Source organism: Onthophagus taurus, chromosome 7 (genome assembly GCF_036711975.1).
Source record: "Onthophagus taurus isolate NC chromosome 7, IU_Otau_3.0, whole genome shotgun sequence".
Classification (NCBI taxonomy): domain Eukaryota; kingdom Metazoa; phylum Arthropoda; class Insecta; order Coleoptera; family Scarabaeidae; genus Onthophagus; species Onthophagus taurus.
The window spans coordinates 16841265-16861069 of record NC_091972.1 but is presented as its reverse complement, the minus strand read 5'-3'; the positions used below and the strand labels follow the sequence as shown (position 1 = coordinate 16861069).

Genomic DNA, 19805 nt, shown 5'->3' with positions numbered 1-19805 from the left:
TATTTGTTGACAAATAAACATCTTTGTGATTACCTAGCAACCAACTTGTATAACGACTTTGACTTTTACGGAAAATGTTGCAAATGAATTTTTGATTTACTATTGTTCGCATTAAAGTCATCAAAATGCGAAGGTGGTCGCCTGAAACCGATAAACTATTGAACAAACCTCGATGTTATGACACATTACAGCCTTAGATGTCTTAAAATCCTCGCTCTTCGAGCTCGGATTTCAATCTGACATCTGCGGCTGTAATAAATGTCATAACCTCATAACATTTCTCGGTATGTTAATAGCTATTATTTGTTTGTTTGTTGTGAGATATAATCAAAAATTCCTTTTTTTCAACAACTTTGAAACAATGTTGGTCGTTGTTCATTTTTGCAGATGTCTCATAACTATATGATAATAACGAATAAATAACAATGGGTTCACATCTGACAGGGCAGTCTGCTGCGATACCATGTGCCTATTTGTTTCTGAATCTTGAAGAACAAGCGTGAAATTTGGTATGGCTTTCTGCTGACAAATTCCTGCCATTTGGAGATTTTAACCGGCCAGAAATAAAATGGGATTTTAATCGTCATTGTTGAATGAGTGTGGTAGGTCCATCAATACATGAAGAAACTGGTCCAAGCTCTGATGAAAGAGGAGATGTAGGCAAATCCATTTGACTTTATCATATGTTCGTACGTCATGGGTCTCGGGAGTTACTTTAATTGGCACCTGGCCTCTGGGTAAGTTTTGTTTCAGGGTCTTTCACCTCCAACTATTGAATGTTAGATACGGAAATGGACTTTGCTCATTGCCAGTTACTTTATGAGAGATCAGTTTTGTTAATTAAGATTAATGACTTACATATAACAAATGTTGGGTAAGGTTAGTTTGGTTATTAGCGTCACTGACCTCCAGGTACAGAATGTTGGGTAAGGTTGTATATTACGCATTACGCAACAACCATTTCAGTTACTTTAGAACAGATCAGTATTTTTTGTTAAGTTTTATGATCTCTAGGTGAGGAATGTTCGGTAAGGTTAAGAACTTCTCGCAATGGCAGGAATCGCTTCTTTGTAAAAATTGGTGACCATACACGGTATATTTTGCAAGAACGCTTTGTAATATTTTCTATTAATATTTTCATCCCATCTGGATCTAGTAAAGAATCGTATAGTTCGATGGCATGTACTAACTGCCTTGCGACTTCTTCAGTGTCGTTCATTATGGGCAACAAAGTTTTCGGCATTTTTCGCTCATATTTACAACTTCTGATTGGCATTGTATCTGTTATAGTTTCTAATAGCATGTCTATAGATATAATATTATCCCTAGCTTCTTTTATCTCTAACCTAATACGATTTTTTACATTAAAATTCTGCCTAAAAGTAAAATTATTTACTTTATCTAACTTCCGTTAAGTTTTATCACTATATTGTCTTGTATTGGTGTTTTCCTTGGACAAATGTATATGACAATTTCTTAGTTCTTCTAATAGTTCCTTTATTTGGTTGGGCGTCTCATTATTTGAAAATTTTCCTGGCTGAGATGACGACGTAATCTTTTTTCCATAATCTTTTCCTGTCTTCGAACAATATATACCAGCGACGTGAACCCAATTACCACTAGGATGGTCAAAACTTCGTTGGTTTGTTCTCCACTATTATATTTACAGCTTGAGCAATTTCGATTTCTTTATTTACTTCTTTGGATTTCCCCATAATTTCTTTAACTGACGATGAGTCACGCTGGCAGTTGCGTTGGCAAGATAGTCATGTAAAGGGTAACTGACCTCCAGGTAATGAATGTTCGGCATGGTTATGGTCTTTGGGCAATGCCAGTTACTTTACGAAAGGTCACTTTTGTTAACTAAACTGTCTATTAGGAAATATCTGTTGTGTTTACTAAGGTTGGGTTGGGTTGGGTTTGCTAAGATTGATGACCTTCAGGTATGAAATGTTGGATACACCAAGATTAACCAATTTTGTTGTGTACAATCTCAAGCAAAGAATAGGGATTTTCACAGCGTTTGCTGCATAACTTGCTCAGATTTCCAACTCAGATTATTTTCAGGTAATGAATGTTGGGTATGGTTATGGTCTTTGGCGAATGCCACTCACTTTGAGTCAGGTCAGTTTTATTATTAAGGTTAATAACCTCCAAGTAAACAATGTTGGCGAAGATTAGGGACTTCGTCTAAAGCCAGTTTCTTTGCGAAAGGTCACTTTTGTTAATGACTTACAGGTAACAAATGTTGAGTAAGGTTACTTTGTTTATCATGATCACTGACTTCAAGATAAGAATGTTGGGCAAGGTTATGAATTTTGCACAATATCAGGTCTATTGGGAAATATCAGTTATCTTTACTAAGGTTGGGTTGGGTTGGGTTTGCTAACGTTGATGACCTTCAGGTATGAAATGTTGGATACACCAAGATTAACCAATTTTGTTGTGTACAATCTCAAGCAAAGAATAGGGATTTTCACAGCGCTTCCGCTATAACTTGCCCAGATTTCCAAGTCAGATTAATTTCAGCTGGACCTAGCTGCTATTTGCAATAGAATCCAGCTCCATGGAAAAGTAAATTAAATTCAGAGTACTGGCGTATTAATGACCAAATTCAAAGGACACTCTAGTTTGAAATATTTTCTTTCCTTGAAATTATCAAGTATAGAATTAGATATGATCTGCAGTAAATCTATATTGTCTTAGGAGAAAGAGTTGCAACATGTTAACAGTCTATTAACACTTTAAATTTTCTTCTGGAATTAATAGGTGTGGTATGTTTGAGTATAAGAAAATGTTTGGTCCTCATTTCAAGGATAATCCAATTAAGTTACAGCAGCGTTCCGCAAACTTTTTTAAGTGGCGGCCCAAAAATATCCATAAAATCTTAATGTGAAATGACACATAAGAAGTTAAAAGAGAGGATAATTGCTGTTATTGAAAATGAAACCTAAGTCTACTATTAAATATAATATTTATGCATTTCAGTTAAATGTACAAACAATAACAATATCAATTTTGAGATAAGCATTTCTTGTAAGATTAGAGTCTTTTATGTTGCTACATCTCGATTCACCAATTTATGCATCCTAGGTTCAATCGACTGATTTAATCTCATTGTGGCATCAATGCTTTCGATTCTTAATTACAGCGAGAACTGAAAAGCCACTTTTCGCAAAATATGTTGTTGCAAATGGTAGTGAACATTCCATTGAATGATGAAAAATATCAGTAAGGTCAGCAACCTTTGCAAGCCATATGTTGTGTTTGAAGTGTACTGTTAGTAGTAAATTTTGGTCATTACCATTTGGAGGTATTTCTTCAGTCAAACAATCTTTTCAGTACTTTCCTCCTCGAGTCCGAACTGCGCTATTACGAGTATGGTTTACAATTTTTACACAATGATCTAAAACTGTTTCTTTTTTTGTGTTTATTCTTACCATCGCCACTGCTCCATCCGTATATATATTCCAAGAAATGTCTTTAGACTCAATGTATGAATTTATTGCATCAAAATCTTCGTGAGATGTAGTGTACGATTATAGTTTTAAGGTGCATAATAATTCATCTTTCTTTTCCTCCAACTCAAAATCAATACATCTTACGTATGCTATCAATAACTGTAAGGCATAATATGGTGAGTCTTCCAATCTGTCAATTAGTTGTAATTCCAGGTTATTTGAAATGCTAAGTACTCGTCTGCTTACTATTTCAGCAGACATAGGAATATTATTAATTTGCACAGCATATTCTTTTCCAAACATTTCTCGACAAACTTCTTTGAAACATGGTTTTATTAGTACTTCTCCTATATTACACGCATTTTTGGTCTTAGTAATATGCAATGCTACTTAATAACTACGTTTCAAGTATTTGTTATCTGCTCCAACATATTTAGTCAAACTTGATTTATTCGCGTTCAATTCTTGCAACACATTGTATGTGGGACTTCACTTCTCCACTTTTCTCTTTTTTCTTAATGGTTTAGTCGGTTCAGTTGTATCGACGGGAGCTTCAAACTCAGTGTGCTTTGCTTACTCATTCTCAGAATATAATATTGGAAATGTGACGTGTCAAATCGAAACCTGTTGGAGATTATTTTGGAGGGAATCCCCGAGCAACTCAGAATTCGCTGGGTAGTAAACAAATCACCTTAACGGTTACTTTCATTGTTATTGTTGCAAAGTAGGAAAACTTGTGTTCGATGATAATAAATATTTATGCTACCTATTTTTTGGCCCTTCTCGACCCAATTTTGGGTCGCGACCCAATGATTGTGATTCGCTGAGTTACAGTACAGTGGTTTTGGTTGGTTTGGTTTTTTGGAGAATCTTTTTAATATTTTTCAAATTAATTAAGGTTGTTGCACATACAATTAAGATTTTTGGACTGACGATCTAAATTTTACATTCTTGGCCAATTCACAAAATTCTAAAAATGTTGTTATTGAATAATACGAAAGGATACATCTCTAATGATTTTGTTTTTATTATCCAACTTTTACAGCTTAAACGAAATATATCTTAATTACTCTTATTATATTTATTTAAAGCCAATTCATAAATAAAAACTAAAGACGACAAAAAAATTCCAGCAAATAAAACTATAAAAGCCCCCGCAACTTGTTCTAGATCTAATTTTCTCAATATCCGTTCGCGATTTGTGGAATATCTAATTATATTTTGCATCGTGATGTTTGAATGTTGATAAATAGCCTAAAACGTGATACAATATAGATTGCGTTTATGATTTACTTAAATTAATTTGATACTTCGTTTTCCCAAAAATTTGTTAACCCACTTTCGATAACGCGACTAATAAATTTATTCATTGCGTCTAGTAACGCAAAATTCTTTTTCGTGCACAAAAGCAGTTGGTAAACGCATATGTAATCGCTCATTATTTCTAGTAATGATAATCCCTTTTTTGAAACGGCGTTTATAGCAAAGTTTCCTAAAAATTTTGTTTTATTACTATATTTTTAACATAATTTAAAAAATCGATTTTATATCTAATTAAATACTTGATTGGGTTTTTTCGGTTAAAGCTCCAATTGCGCCATCATCAGTAAACTCTACAATTTCACTCCAATTGTATTCAACAAAATGGGATAGGACTTTTTGATCTGTCTCCAAATCAGAATTCACTATCAATAAGAGATAATCTAAAACGGCGAAGCATCCAATTTTAATATCCGATTTGATCAAATCTTGTAACGTTGAAATAGATTTTTCATAGCGTGGGATGATTAGTAATGAACTCATTCTGCTGCTATAAATTGACGAAAGATAAATTCCCAATATAAACGTCCAAATAACGATTTTTTTGTAACCCTCCATTATTTTCGGTAAATAATTCGATTGTTGTATGAATATACCGTAAATTTTCATTGTGATGTCTCCAAATAAATATTTATGTTCGTTTATGTAAACTAATATCGATAAAATTAAAGATATCGTAATAAATGAAATTAATACTAATAACCAAACTATCCAAGAAAATGGATAAATTGGTAGAGGAATTTCAGAAAGAAGCCTACAAATATTTAATCAACCAATTTTGATCATATTATGTATAGAGTCTGTCACGACGAGCTGCGTCTATATGTATGTATATGGCATTATTTTTGTGAAAATTTGCATATAGGGGTTTATCCGAGCAGCTCGTTTCAACTAAAATATTTTCAGTTTTCTACAACATCCAGTTATATCCGAAATGGATCCCTAGTTCGTTATTTTAAATGGAATGTTCCAATTTTTGTTGAATTTTCGAGATCTCCGCTAAATTTTAATATAATTTGATACAAGTCATCATACTTATGTCTAGATTGCACCATTTTTGAGTTATTTCAGTCACTTTTTTCATTTTGTTTCTCATACACCATTACGTGTACTTTATGTCGTTTTTCATGCTGATTCTGAAACTAATTTTAAATTTGCTCCATCACGTCAGAACGACGTTGTCAAATCGTTATATTGTACTGCCGAGCATTGAGTGAGCATTGGGTCTGAACATGTCTTTGCCTGTTTCCTACGTCACAACATTTAAACCACCCATATTTGTGCTCTGGAGCCAATCAAATTAGGAATTTGCAGATTTCTGGCTGTGTGGTTATATAAGAAGCTACGCAAGGCTCGTTAGATTCAATTTAACTCTGTTTGTGATAGCTGAACGTCGTCTTATTTCATAATGTCTTGTGTCAGTACAAATAATCCCAATAGCTTCTGTTATGTGTGTGGAGAAATCACTTCCTAACGACATAAACGGATTATTACGCCTTTAATAGAAAATTTCTATTTCCACTCGTATTTGTTCCGCACGGTGTGCTGTTACTCTGAGAGGTTGGTCAAATGGTAAGAACAGCGCTATACCATTTGCAAGACCTATGATTTGGCGTGAACAAACGGATCATTTGTTGATTGCTACTTTTGCTGCACGAAAATTTTCAGGTTTTCCAAGAAAAATAAGAACAAGATTAGTTACACTAGTGCGTCTTCTACTACTCATCCAGTACCTCATGCAGAAGCCTTGCCAGTATCAAGGTACCTATAGGTGTTTCGAGTGAAAAATATGCCATTACAGAAGCAGAAGAACAAATTTCCGAGTTATCTACTAGCGATGATGAATGTTTGCCATCTCAAGAGGACCTCACTTAGTAAATCAGTCAGAATTAAATGACTTTATTCAAGATCTGAATTTGTCAAGATTTCAACCAGAAATACTAGGATCTAGACTTCAAGAATGGAAGCTATTAGTTCCGGGCACATATATTTCAGTGTATCGTAATCGTCAGAAAGAACTATCACAGTATTTTTTAACCAAAGAAGGTCATTCTGCATTACATAGCAATTTTCAATGAACTTCTTAGTCTTCTTCTTTTATACATTTTTCACACTCGCACCTGGATTTCTTTCCACTTTCCAATTATTTTCAGGGTTTGCACAAATAGGACTCATAGCTTACATAATCATTGAAAACTTTTTTTAAAATTATACAGGTGGTCAGAAATTTGCGCCAAATTTCCTTATTTCGTCTTAATAGACGAAAAGTTAACTTTTTTAAATGGCAACCCCACCTTTTTCCTTCACCAGCGTATCGTACGCTGAGAAATAAGTGTCATTACGTCCCTATATCTAAAATATATGATTTTTGTAGAAACTTGAAAAAACAAAATATCGTGGTTATTTGAAAATTTTATGTTGTCAGTTGTCTTTGGTTTAAAGGAAGTGAGATGAAACAAAAACTATTCTACAGATTGGGTAAGGTCTGCATCTTTTCCCGTCTCCGAACAATATATACCAACGATGCAGCAAGAGCAAATGAAAAGAATAGCACCGGCGAATCCAATTATTCCTAGGATGGCACCAGTGGAAACTTCGTTGGTTTCTTCTCCACTATTTCTAGCTTGAGCAATTTTGATTTCTTCGTTTACTTCTTTGGATATTTGTTTGCCCATAATTCCTTCAACTGCATCGTACTGACAAATAGCCATGTAAAGGCTAACTGACCTCCAGGTAATGAATGTTGGGTATGGTTATGGTCTTTGGCAAAAGCCAGTTACTTTGAGACAATTCAGTTTTTTTAGTAATGTTAATAACCTCCAGGTAAACAATGGTCGGAAAGATTTTGTACCGTGGCAGGTCTATTGGGAAAGATCAGTTATGTTTACAAAGGTTAAGAGTATTAAGAGTTTCATACTTGCAGGTTATTGTCTTCAACTAAAAAATGTTGGGCAAGTTAGTTGTTTTATTTATTCTTTCAAATAAGGAATGTTGGGTAAGTGATGTTTACTGAGGTTGGGTTGGGTTTACTAAGGTTGATGATCTTAAGGTATGAAATGTTGGATATACCAAAATTAACAAATTTTGTTGTGTATAATCTCAAGCAAAGAATAGTGATTTTCATAGCGTTTCCGCTATAACTTGCTCAGATTTCCAAGTCGGATTAATTTGCTGCTATTTGCAATAGAACCCAGCTCCAAGGAAAAGTAAATTAAATTTAGAGCATTGGCGAATTAATGACCAAATTTAAAGACAAATCGATATTGTCTTAGGAAAAAGAGTTGCATCATGATATTAGCACATTCAATTTTCTTCTGGAATAAATAGGTTTGATAAGTTTGACTTAAGAAAATTTTTGACTCTTCATTTCATGGATAATTCAATTAAGTTTCAGTGGTTTTGGTTAGCTTGTATTTCTGGAGAGCATTTTTCAAAGTCGAAAAGTTAATTATTTTAAATGGTAACCCCACTTTTTTCCTTCATCAGCATATTGTACGTTCAAAAATAAGGAGACTTTGTCATTACATTCCTACATCTAAAATATATGGTTTTTGTAGAAACTTATATCTTATATTATCAGTTGCCTTTGGTTTAAAGGAAGTGATATGAAACAAAAACTATTCTACGCTGGAAAGTAAGACGATTTAGTGATTAACATCGAAACATAGAAGTTTGCTACTTTCGAAAAGACAGCCTATGGGTAAGGTCTGCATTCAAAAATCCCCCTCAAAACTCGATGTCCACACTTTTTGTAATTTTTATAACTGAATAACCGTTTTCGGTATTTGTGCAACTGTTATCAAATCGAATTTTAAAAAACTGTTATCACAGCCAAAACGAGCACTCCTTCAACTATCAACTATTAAACCTTGTTCGGGTGGATAACTTTTTTATATGTCCAGGAGAAAACTCTAGAACCATAGAAAAGTGGGTAAAACGTGTGAATTTAGTAATTTTTGGCTAAAAACATACTTGTGCAAGCGCGTGATCGCCGCGTATTATACACCATTAGAAAGAGCAGAAAATTTTCGGTAAGATAGATAATATACTTGTTTCACTCTTATCAAATAAGAAAGTTATTTAGAGGAAGAGCAATTTTAAGCGGTTCTGCATGTAACGATGTATATTAATCGTGATTTAATCATGACACCGATAGATATTTGAGATAGATAGTTGACGGAGCGCTCTTTCTGACTGTGATAACAGTTTTTTAAAATTCGGTTTGATAACAATTGCACAAGGGCTTGAAGTTTGGTAATTTTGAGCTATTTTAAGTACAGAGCGGTGTTTTTCATATTGAAGTTCTTTTTATTGATCTTAGCATCAACTTATCGGCAAACGAAACGGTTTTCAAGCTTTCAAATGCTACATTTAGTTTTTCGCTATCTCAAATAATAAGGAAGATATCAGCTAAGAAAGTAGATAGGAAATTACTGGTAAAAGTTTGTTGCTGGAAGGTTTGTTGCCATCATCGCACGGGTGAAATTTCTGAGCACCTGTATAATTTTTTTTTAAATTTTTGAATGGTTATGTTAACAATAGGTCCTGTTTATAATCCCTGAGAATGTTTGGCTTGACTCGAACGTAATTTCGAAAAATTATTTATATTTTGAAGGAGTGCATCTATCAAAATTTATGAAAAAACTGAAATAACTCAAAAATGGTGTAATCTAGATATATGACTTATATCGAATTATATTAAAGCGGGGATCTCGAAAATTCAATAAAAATTGGGACATCCCAGTTAAAATAACGAAGTAGGGGTCCATGTCCAGTATAACTGGAAGTTGCAGAAAACTGAAAATATTTTAGTTGAATCGAACTTCTCGGATATGCAATTTTCACAAAAATACTGCCAGTAGTTTGTCATACAAATGTAGCTCGACGTGAAAGCTAGGTAATGCTTACCTAGCTTTAGGTACTAAAGCAGTTAATCTTGAGCTGTAATGAGATTTAGTAAAATCTAGATAATTGTAGGAATGTCGCATATAAATATATCCTCCTAATACTATATCAACATTCCCATAATACAATTTAGCTAATAAATCGGTTGGTTTGGACTCATCATTATATTGCATTCCCCATTTTTCGCTTTTATCGATTATTAATTTCGGTGTTGCGTTGTGCTTTTTCATAAATTCTTGTGTTAATCTAATATCGATTCCGTACGAATTACTATAATTGGATCCTAAAACATCTTAATTACAATTAAATAAATTTTATTGATATCTTTACCTATAATCACATAGGGATTGTAAGTAAAAGCCCCTAATGTTATAATTTTTCCTTGCAAATCGGTCGTTTTATCGAAAAAAAGATTTCTCCCAAAAAGAAATTTATTTTGTGTCGAACTCCAAGTATCCAATGAAATAATTTCGTGTTCATTACCGAAATAAGAATGAGTGAAAATAGTGAAATTAATTTCGGAGGATATAAAAGTATCAAAATTCAATTTCTTATAGCTTTCCTTTTTAGTTAAAAATAAAACATTTGGAACATGATTCAAATATTTAGATTTGTTGAATAAATGTAAATCTTCTTCTTGATTTAATAAAAATATATACTTTTTTTTATTAAATTTATACGGAGATTCTCGATCAATATACATATTTCTTTCGATGTTATCAAAAACATCAACTGGGTGATCAGAAAAGATTATAAAACCTTGACAAGAATGATTAAAATTTATCCAATTATTTTCAATCCCAGTCTGATTAAAAATATTAAAAATAACAACCGGAATTTCAAAGAGCTCCAAATCTACCTCTTGATCAATCACCAAAAACACACATTGCGTATTATTAAAATAACTCAACAACAATGTATTTAACAACACAGTTAATTCATTCATCTTTAGAGTTTTGTAACACATAACAATGTTTCAAAAAATCAATTCATTTAAGTAGCCCAAATTTAATTGTATCTCATCATTTATCACTACTAACTTATAATTAAATAGTAATTTAGAACGTTTTTAATTAGATGCTTTGAAAAATGATTTTTATTAGTCACCTTAAACAACTACGATTATTGGCTTGGGTTAAAATGGGAGTGATTATTTTTAGAAATGATATGGTTGTTGTAAATTTATGTGATGCGTTGATGTTTACTAAATGACACGTAAATTATACGTAGTACTTCATTTGAATTGGGTCACATTAATGTTAATGCGAAATAATATCGGGGAAAAACGTTTATACAGGTAACTTGTTTTTAAAATTGTTTTGTAAAGAAAATTTAATCGTTAAAACTCATAATGAATAAATTAAATAAAAGAAACAATAATGAATAGTTTGAACAAAGAATTATTTAGTGATTGCTGAAATATTGCTTTGTCACAGACTCTGCTCATGGTGTCAATGGTGTTCTTATAAGTTTGAGTTCTCATAACGATGAGCATGGAAGCCATCATAGCCAAAATCTGCTCAGTTGTCCATGGAAGATGAGATGAGATCTAATTTTCCTCCCAGTACTTTTTCTACTACTACTAATTTCCGTGTTAGCAATTCAGAAACTTATCTCCAGCGATAACTAGCGTTTGGTAAGTAGTACTAATTCAGATTTTTCTGTCATCCATGTAAGAATTCTTCTCCTAGTTCTGTTTATGTTTATAAGTGCTTCCATCACATTCCGCGCGGAGATCACCGTCTGTAAGGTCGTCTACTTAGCCCACCAAGCAAACATTCTCAGGTATTTCCGAGCGGAGCACCAGGTAATAAAACACATTCCAGAGTTCTGGATTGAGAAGAGACATCTTTGTTTTTGGGTCTTAGGTTCTTTCCTAAATTTTTAGGAATAAATAAGTACCCATTCTCTCTACGAAATGGTTTTCCATGATCCTCATGATTTCCCATGATAGGAAAATCATTTTTCAGGGGTCATACAATTTCTTCCCAAAGCAAAAACAATAACAATAATGGGTCTAGAGTAGTGATTTATAAGTTTGGTCTTAACAAAGGTGTTTACAATTTCGAGGACAGCACCGAACTTCCTTGTTAATACATATTGTTTGTCGGATGAAACGCAGTTTTAATGACGCAACTTAGCCTACAACGCAGAAGCCTCTCCAAGAACATCCCTGCTGTGTCTAGCAAGAATAGAAGTCTAAATGATATAATGACACAATGTAAGGTTGAATTTTCTATCTTTCGCAGAAGATCTTCCTTTAGACAGATGTTGAACATGCTCAATAACAGTTTTGAGCATGTAGCACATTTTTCTACTTTTTATAACTTTTACTGTGGATATCACCTTGTCTGCTGTGAATAAGGGAATACCATTTACATTGGCATGATCCATTACTGTTGTTGCACTTATTACTAGGAACAAGGCGCCGACTAACGAACCTTTTATACCCGGTTAACGAAAAGTTAATTTTAAACAGATTAGTAAGATATTTAAACCGCAATGATTTTTTAAATAATAACCAACATGGTTATCGTGAAAATAGATCCACAATTTCTGGGATTATGAAGGTAATGGAATTTGTATTGAATGGTTTGGATGAGCAGCAGCTGGTGCAAATCAATCTATTGGACCTAAGCAAAGCGTTTGACACGGTGTGTCATGAAGTACTGTTGGGTAAACTAAGTTTCTACGGAATTAGAGGTCAACAATTAAATCTGATTAGATCCTATCTGCATGGTAGACAACAATATGTCTTCTGGGCAAATCAATCGTCTGAAATGAAGGAAATAAAATATGGAGTACCTCAAGGGTCAATACTCGGCCCTCTGCTGTTTTTGATATACATCAACGACTTACCGGTGCATGTCAAGGAAGATGTTTGTATTTATGCAGACGATACTTCAATCTTGATCAAAGATAGAGATCATCAGGCGTTGCGGGAGCGGTCCACGGCTGCAACCAAAAGAGGTTCTCGAACAATAAGCTAAAACTGAATGAAAACAAAACTGAGAAACTTGTCATTGATTTTAAGAAACCCAACAACTCTGAAGCTGTTAAGTTTCTAGGTTTAATATTGGATGTTAAGCTGACGTGGTGTCCTCACATTGATGCCATATGTAAAAAATTGTCAACGGCTGTTTATGTTATCCGACGTCTTAAAAAAGTTGCCTCTCATGAAGTTGCAAAAATTGCCTACTACGCGAATTTCTATACGATTGCGACGTATGGCATTGTTGTTTGGGGCCACTCGTCCAACATTGGAAGAGTCTTCGGATTGCAGAAAAAGGCAGTTCGTGCACTGTGTGATCTGGAATCGACCGAAAGTTGCAAAGAATCGTTCAAAAGAGAAAAATTACTTACCTTATTTGGGGCATACATATTAGCAACTCTAGTATACGTACATGAAAATAAGATCAAATTTACTGAAAATGGATATATCCACTCACACAACACCAGAGGAAAAGAAATGTTGAGACCGCCACTACACAGAATCGAAACTACTAAAAAATATGCTGACTATTGGGGAGTCAAATTCTACAACAAGTTACCCGAAGACGTCAGAAGTAAGAAAATTTTGAGTTTTAAAAAATGGGTGAAGGACTATTTAGTTGCCAAGTGTTACTATTCGTGGTCTGAATACCTTCTTGATTAGTCTTTTAAATAATCTTTATAATAAATAATCTTTCTTTTTTTGTATGACGATTTCTATGTGATTAGTGATATTACATGAATAAAATTAAATTATTATTATTATTATTATTATTATAACGCTGACATACTGTCTGATATAAGCTCTGTGGAGCTCGATGTTAAGCATAGTTTTTTGTATTATGAATTCATAACACATATCACAGGGGCCTCGGTTAACATCTTTTCCCATTTCTTCACCTTACTTTTATGCAAATTTAAGCAGCTTTTTGGAGTCTTTAAGTTTTTGCGATTCACGGACCAGAATCCTTTGGATTTCTCGATCTGATGCAGATGAGAGTCATCTCACACTGTCTACAATTTTAATAAAATCTCGGCTATCCATCAGCAAACTGCCTATTTATAGGTTTATAGTGTTTTTTCCTCAGCTACTAAAATACTTCTCCAGCAGGACCAATCACGTGCTTCGCCATGTCACAGTACGAGAGTAACGTGGTAGAAAAAACAATTTGATTCAGTTTTACAGGGTTCCACTGCAACGTAGTTATTTTCTTGCTTGCAATCACAGTACAGAGAATATTTTCCGTGAAGTGGATGTATTGGAGGTCACTACTAGAGTATTCTTCCAGGACTTCCCAATGTTGTATAGATCCTGCCACGTTTTCCGAGGCATAAGTCACGTTAGGGATTGTTTCTCCATAATGAGACATGAGAGAATGTTAGAGTATGACCAGCGACGATAGTTCTACCGTTAGTTACCTGCATTGTTGTTTGCAAGTCGTGGCCTTCTCATGTTCTGTGTTTCTGGACAACCACCGTTCGAGAGTTTAGAAACCTAATGGGTGCCATGTCGAAGAAATTCGTGCACAACGTAGTATTTTGATTTTAGTTTCGCGTTGGTATTAAAATAATGAGTCGTCTGTAACTGTGTAGCTTTCCCTGCTGCTTCCAAAACCAGTCTAAAATTGAGGAACCTCCCAGTCATTCGAGGTGTCACAAAGAAACATTTTGCCACTTTTTTGCATTCGATCCTCATGTGTCCCTTTGACCTCTTCAATTTGGTTCATCACATTTCATTTGATCGTGGCTATAGTCACAGCAGAGGTAGGTTTCACTGCGAGACATCGTTTTATACTGTTATTTATTCCTCAGATCTTAATCCCTGGGTTCTAGTCCAGTGGCTTCCTTGTTTTTTGAGTCGCGTTCAAGTTCCAGCAGAGCTGTATTCTATCCTAAATAATCATGACTGATAGTGACATGACAGAAAGTCATGTTAGCATGGAAGCTATAACTTTATCATAAAAAATCAGAATAGCTATACTTAATGAAGATCCCCGCACCAGCTGCAAGTTGTTATGACATTCTGAAAAGCATATACATAAGCAGTGTATTTATTTGTGCACATCCCTATCATGATTCGAACTTGGACGACTATGCAGGAAGATAACCTAACGGGCCTTAAAGTTATAGTAACTCTTCTATTGATATTATTGAGGGGCTTATAGAACCCATATCTGGTATCAATTAGAGTGTTAAAAAGGGGTTACAATGAATTGCGAACTTAAGCAGAAATATTTTAGCATCCATTGCAAGAAATTACTGTGCCTGTACCATGCTGTGATTTCCTGCTAAAATTATTTGCCTTAAAATAGTAATTTTTAAATTACGTGATGCTTTTTGATGTATAAATCAAGATTAAATATTCATTCCGATAAAACCCATATCGCATGAATCCAAATAATAAATCAACATAATAAGGAAAATTCATTTATCACAAACATTATTTATCACAACTTTATCAATATCTCGATTGTTATATAAATCACCGTATTTACATTTTCTCCATGTACTAGATAAAGTTTCTTGCAAAAATGTTATTAAACCTTTCAAGTTTAATAAATCAAATTTTAACAAATTATTTTAAGCATTTTTACTGCATATTTCTAATAAGTGATTATCCCATTAATTTCACCATTTTTGAGCAATCGATTGTGATCTTTTCCCAAGTAAAAAATTGTGATGATGACACATTTAATTCGGTTAAGATAAATAAATCTCTTTTTGATTTAAATCATTATTGCGGAGGATTTATAATTGCAACTCGTCACCCCAACTGCTTTTTTAACTCAATTGAAAACGAAATGTATACAGATCAAAAATCGCCTTATAAATTTAACGATAGAAAATATTTATTTCTATTGGATGAAAATATCGATAGAAACGAAGTTTATGAAAGTGTTTATGTAAAAAACGTACCCGCAACGTTTCTTGTTAACAGTAAAATTTGTTATAATTTTTATTCGATTATTTATGATGGTCCTAATTATTATAAAGAAATCTTGATTGATAAATGGTTCTTTGGAAATAAAACTTTTTTGTATGGAAATAATTTATTTCCCGATAAAATTCGAAATTTACAAGGGAAACAAATTAAAATTGCTTCGATTAATTATAATCCATACGCGATTTTAGGTAAATTATCATCGCTAAAACAACTAAAATTATTTCAGCTTTTCAGTATCGTCTTATTTTGATTCCTATGGTATCGATATGAGATTAATCCAAGAATTTATATACCGACATAACGCAACGCCCGTATTAAAAATGTTAGATGAAGTTAATTGGGGGGTTCAATATGATAACGCTACAGAACCAACGGGGTTAACAGCGGAAGTGGCTCATAACAACGTTGACATCGTCCTTGGAGGTTTCATTTATATTTATTACTCTTATCATTTCTTAGATTTTGCGCAACCACATTATAACTCCTTATTAAAAGTTATGGTACCAAAGCCGAAGTAAATAATTTATTATGAATTGATTAAGAAGTAAAAACAAATTATTTTTAGATTATTATCACAACTTCCTCTGGCTTTTTACCCATTCCCACGCGAAATTTGGATTATTATAATAATAATTTATATAACATCAATAATAACGTTATTCTTAGCATCGATTTCACCGAAATATACAAACACCAAATCAAAATTATGGATTTTCCGTTTAACAATTCTAAACGTTTTCGGGATTTATCTCCAACAACCAAATTATTTATATAGGGTAGCAATGAATTACAAAGCAGCGATGATTTCTACTTTTGGAATGAGTCTTTTTATGTCGATGGTTTACAATAGCAGAATGTCCAGTTTGATGATCGTTCCGAGATATCAAAAACCAATTAGGAAATTAGACGACTTTATTAACTCCGATCTTAAAGTTGGGACAACTTCTATTAAGGATTATTTATTATTAGTTGTTAATTCTGATCGGGAAGTTGACCAAGATCTTTTAAAACATTTCGTTGAGTTTACTTTGGACGATTTAGAAAAAATTACAGTTGAAGGAAATATAGGAAGATTAACGGAAATAACAGCATTCGGTAATTATTTAAGATTAAATAATTTTTTTTAATTAAAAATTGTAGGGAATTATGCGTTAAATGGGATAGAGAAATATGGATTAATGAAACTTCAAGTTATGGATGATTCGATTTGTTATTACCATTTATTGCTGTGCACAAAGAAACATTTTCCTCTAATGAGATCTTTCAATGAATTCATTTTTCGTGTCGTTGAGAGTGGACTCACCAAATATTGGGAAAATGAGGCCATTTTATTCAATTCCACAATAACACTTCAAAACATCATCAAATTTTCAACTCGCCGAGATTCTTCATTGCGGAAATTACATTTGAAGCAACTCGCCGGAGCTTTTATAATGTTATTTATAGGGATGTTTTTATCAATGATTGCGTTTATATTTGAAAGAATGAATAGGCTACATTAATTAGTTCCAAACATTTCTAATACCCTTGCCTAAAGTTAAGACTAAAAAAAATTGTGATAAAGTTTATTGTAGTGATTTATGAGAATTATAAATTAAAAAGAAACAGTAATAAAGCATGCGGGAAGAGAGGGGTTCGATCCAACCGGAAAAAAAGGTAAATAATATTCCAGACAGAACGTCGCGCCTTTATTTCTTTATGTAGGTAAAATACAGGCGCGACGCCCAGTCTAGAACCATTTTTTCCGATTGGAAATTACAACAAACTTCTCTAAAATCTCTAAAATGAGGGACCTTGACTTTTGACACGGATAGTTGATCACATTTAATTAAGAAAAGGAATTTTGCAAATCAACTTTTTAATTTTAACTTGCACTTTTAAAATTATTAATTTCAAAACATCGAAACAACCTAATTCTAATAAAAAAATTACCAAACTGCAAATTAGCCCGATCAATAATGTAATAAAAGCACCGTACACGTGATTAAGCTGCAACTGAGTTACTTCAAGAGATTGAATTGACGAAAATCTTATCGATCTTTGATAGTTGAGTGTAGATCTTAAATATATCGCCTAAAAAATAAATTCAATACATTTAAGTTTTCTTTTTAATGAAGATTGGATGGTTTATGTGAACTTGCTAACGTTTATGTAAATTGATTTTTTAATGTTCTTTATCATGTCACAATATAACATGATAGCGAACACCAAACTGAAGCTTAAAATACAATAATTAAAGCCGGGACCAAAATTAACCTCAAAGTCTAGGTCAAAAGGGTATCAAAAGGACCAAATGAAAGGAATTCAGATGGTGATGACGATATTTTATTAAAATCTTATTAAAATATTCAATTGCCTATTTGGGCACCGGAAAGCAATGTCGTTTCTGCGCATGTCGATATTCGAAATGACCAGCCAAATGCTATATTCGGCATTGTATGCTTTTTGAGATTCACAAGGGTACTATAATGCAACAGTTACTACCAAAACATTTGAGATATTTATCTAAATCTATTAGACCTGCGGAAATGCCAATCTCGGCTAAGTTAATGGATGATATCGGCTGATTAATCTAATACCATATCATCCCAAAACTGGAGATCATATATTGCAGAGTTTCTGCTCGGCTGCCGAGCGATCTGGGCTAAATTAATGGTGATTTCTGTTGTGTTAATGGTGTCAATCAACTTGTGTCGAAATTATCAAGGTCAAAAGCAAATATGATAAGGATACAAACATGACATCTTGCAACTACCATTGATATTTAAATTCTTTTATTAGAGAGTCGTCGCGGATGGGCTTCATTACTCCTAATGTGAGAGCTGCCACATTCTGGGTTCGAAATAATGAATATTAAGATTTGAAAGTCACAGCTGTTCTTAACTGTCATTTTTTGCCATAAGTCATGACTTTTCAAGTTACTGCAAGTTAACGAGTACACTTCAGGATTCTAGTGAGTTATGAAATCGACCAAGAAGGTATTTGCTAAGCCTTCATAACAAGACGATGTAAGATGCAACAAAGCAAAGTAGATAATTTGTCCTCTTATTTTAAGGAAACTTGTATGCAATAAAAACAGTACCTAACAAGCGATTATTTATTTGTTCTGCGATTTTATCTAAATTCTAAATGATCCATTTTTTCTCAAATTACGTTGGCCGTATTTGCAATTGTGCAATATATGTTGTAAGCTGGAGTTGATTCTTTACAATTAGGTGATGGGGTGAGTGTGGTAACAGTGTTATTCATGGAAGATCCACCTGCACAATATGATGCTAAGAATGATAGTGGTTTGGGAATGTGTTTAATCAATTTTACAAAAATTTTGATAATTTTCACACTAATGTATCAGCTGGACTGAATTCAGTTGGTATACTTAGGTTATATCGCGAGGTTGAATCGCCATGTTGGTTTTCATTATTAGTTTACATACGGCTTTATATAGTCACATATTCTATGGTAATGTTCATTTCATAAAAATCCGCCGCTATGAGATTACGAATTTAAGGTAGAACCGATTTATGTGCACGAGACACGGCCAGGCCCTAGAATTGAGTCAGTTTGTTCATCTAATTTCCAATCTCGTCATCTCGCATCCAACCAACTTGGCTTCTTGTCTTGCTTTAAACCTCCTCAACTTGCTTAAACCTCCTCGTCACAGCTCCAACTTTCTTGTCTCGCCTTTTACCTTCTCGTCTCACTTCAAACATTCTCGTCTTGCATCAAATCTCCATTTCTTGCCGTATTGTTTCGCCTTGAATCTTCCTGCCTCACATCATAACTTTTCTTCTCGCCTCTTTGTGTTGCAATCTCGTTATCTCATCCAACCTGCTTATCTTCTTGTCTTACTACGAACATCCTCGTCTCACAACAAAATTTTTCTTGTCACCTCTTCGCCCCACTTCGGATTTCCTTTTTTCTCAACAAACCTGTTTGTCTCGCTTCGAATATCCTCGTTTCGCTTCGAGTCTCCTTCTCCCGCCTCCTCATATCGTGTTAAAACTCCTCATCCTGCTTCCAATATTATAGCCTCACATCAAAATTACTCTTGCCGCATCTTCACGTCGACTATAATCTCCTCGTCTCTCTTTGAACCTTATTGTCTCACCTCGAATATCCTTGTCTCTCATACTTCTTAACTCGTTTTCTCGTCTCATATCAAAACTTCTCTTGTCGCCTCTTAG

The 19805-nt window shown here is 33.7% G+C and overlaps 1 protein-coding gene and 1 long non-coding RNA gene across 2 annotated transcripts; one reads left to right on the top strand and one right to left on the bottom strand.

The window, feature by feature from the left end:
- Positions 1 to 50: 50 nt before the first annotated feature.
- On the top strand, positions 51 to 18714 carry LOC139430797 (uncharacterized). Its single transcript, XR_011641165.1, has 3 exons — positions 51 to 284; positions 388 to 737; positions 18403 to 18714. It is a non-coding gene; the product is annotated as an uncharacterized lncRNA (long non-coding RNA).
- On the bottom strand, positions 4524 to 10632 carry LOC139430863 (glutamate receptor 1-like). Its single transcript, XM_071198282.1, has 6 exons — positions 10546 to 10632; positions 10017 to 10491; positions 9690 to 9969; positions 5024 to 5535; positions 4772 to 4953; positions 4524 to 4715 (listed from the first exon to the last, which is right to left on the bottom strand). Exons 1-6 carry the CDS (start codon positions 10630 to 10632, stop codon positions 4524 to 4526), a joined length of 1728 nt encoding a protein of 575 aa, XP_071054383.1.
- Positions 18715 to 19805: the final 1091 nt, after the last annotated feature.

Coding starts and splice junctions, on each gene's coding strand:
- LOC139430863 (XM_071198282.1), bottom strand. CDS start 10,632: ATGAATGAATTAACTGTGTTGTTAAATACATTGTTGTTGAGTTATTTT. Junction 10,492..10,545: donor TTTTGGTGATTGATCAAGAG/GTAGATTTGGAG, acceptor ATTTTTAATCAG/ACTGGGATTGAAAATAATTG. Junction 9,970..10,016: donor CAATCCCTATGTGATTATAG/GTAAAGATATCA, acceptor AAGATGTTTTAG/GATCCAATTATAGTAATTCG.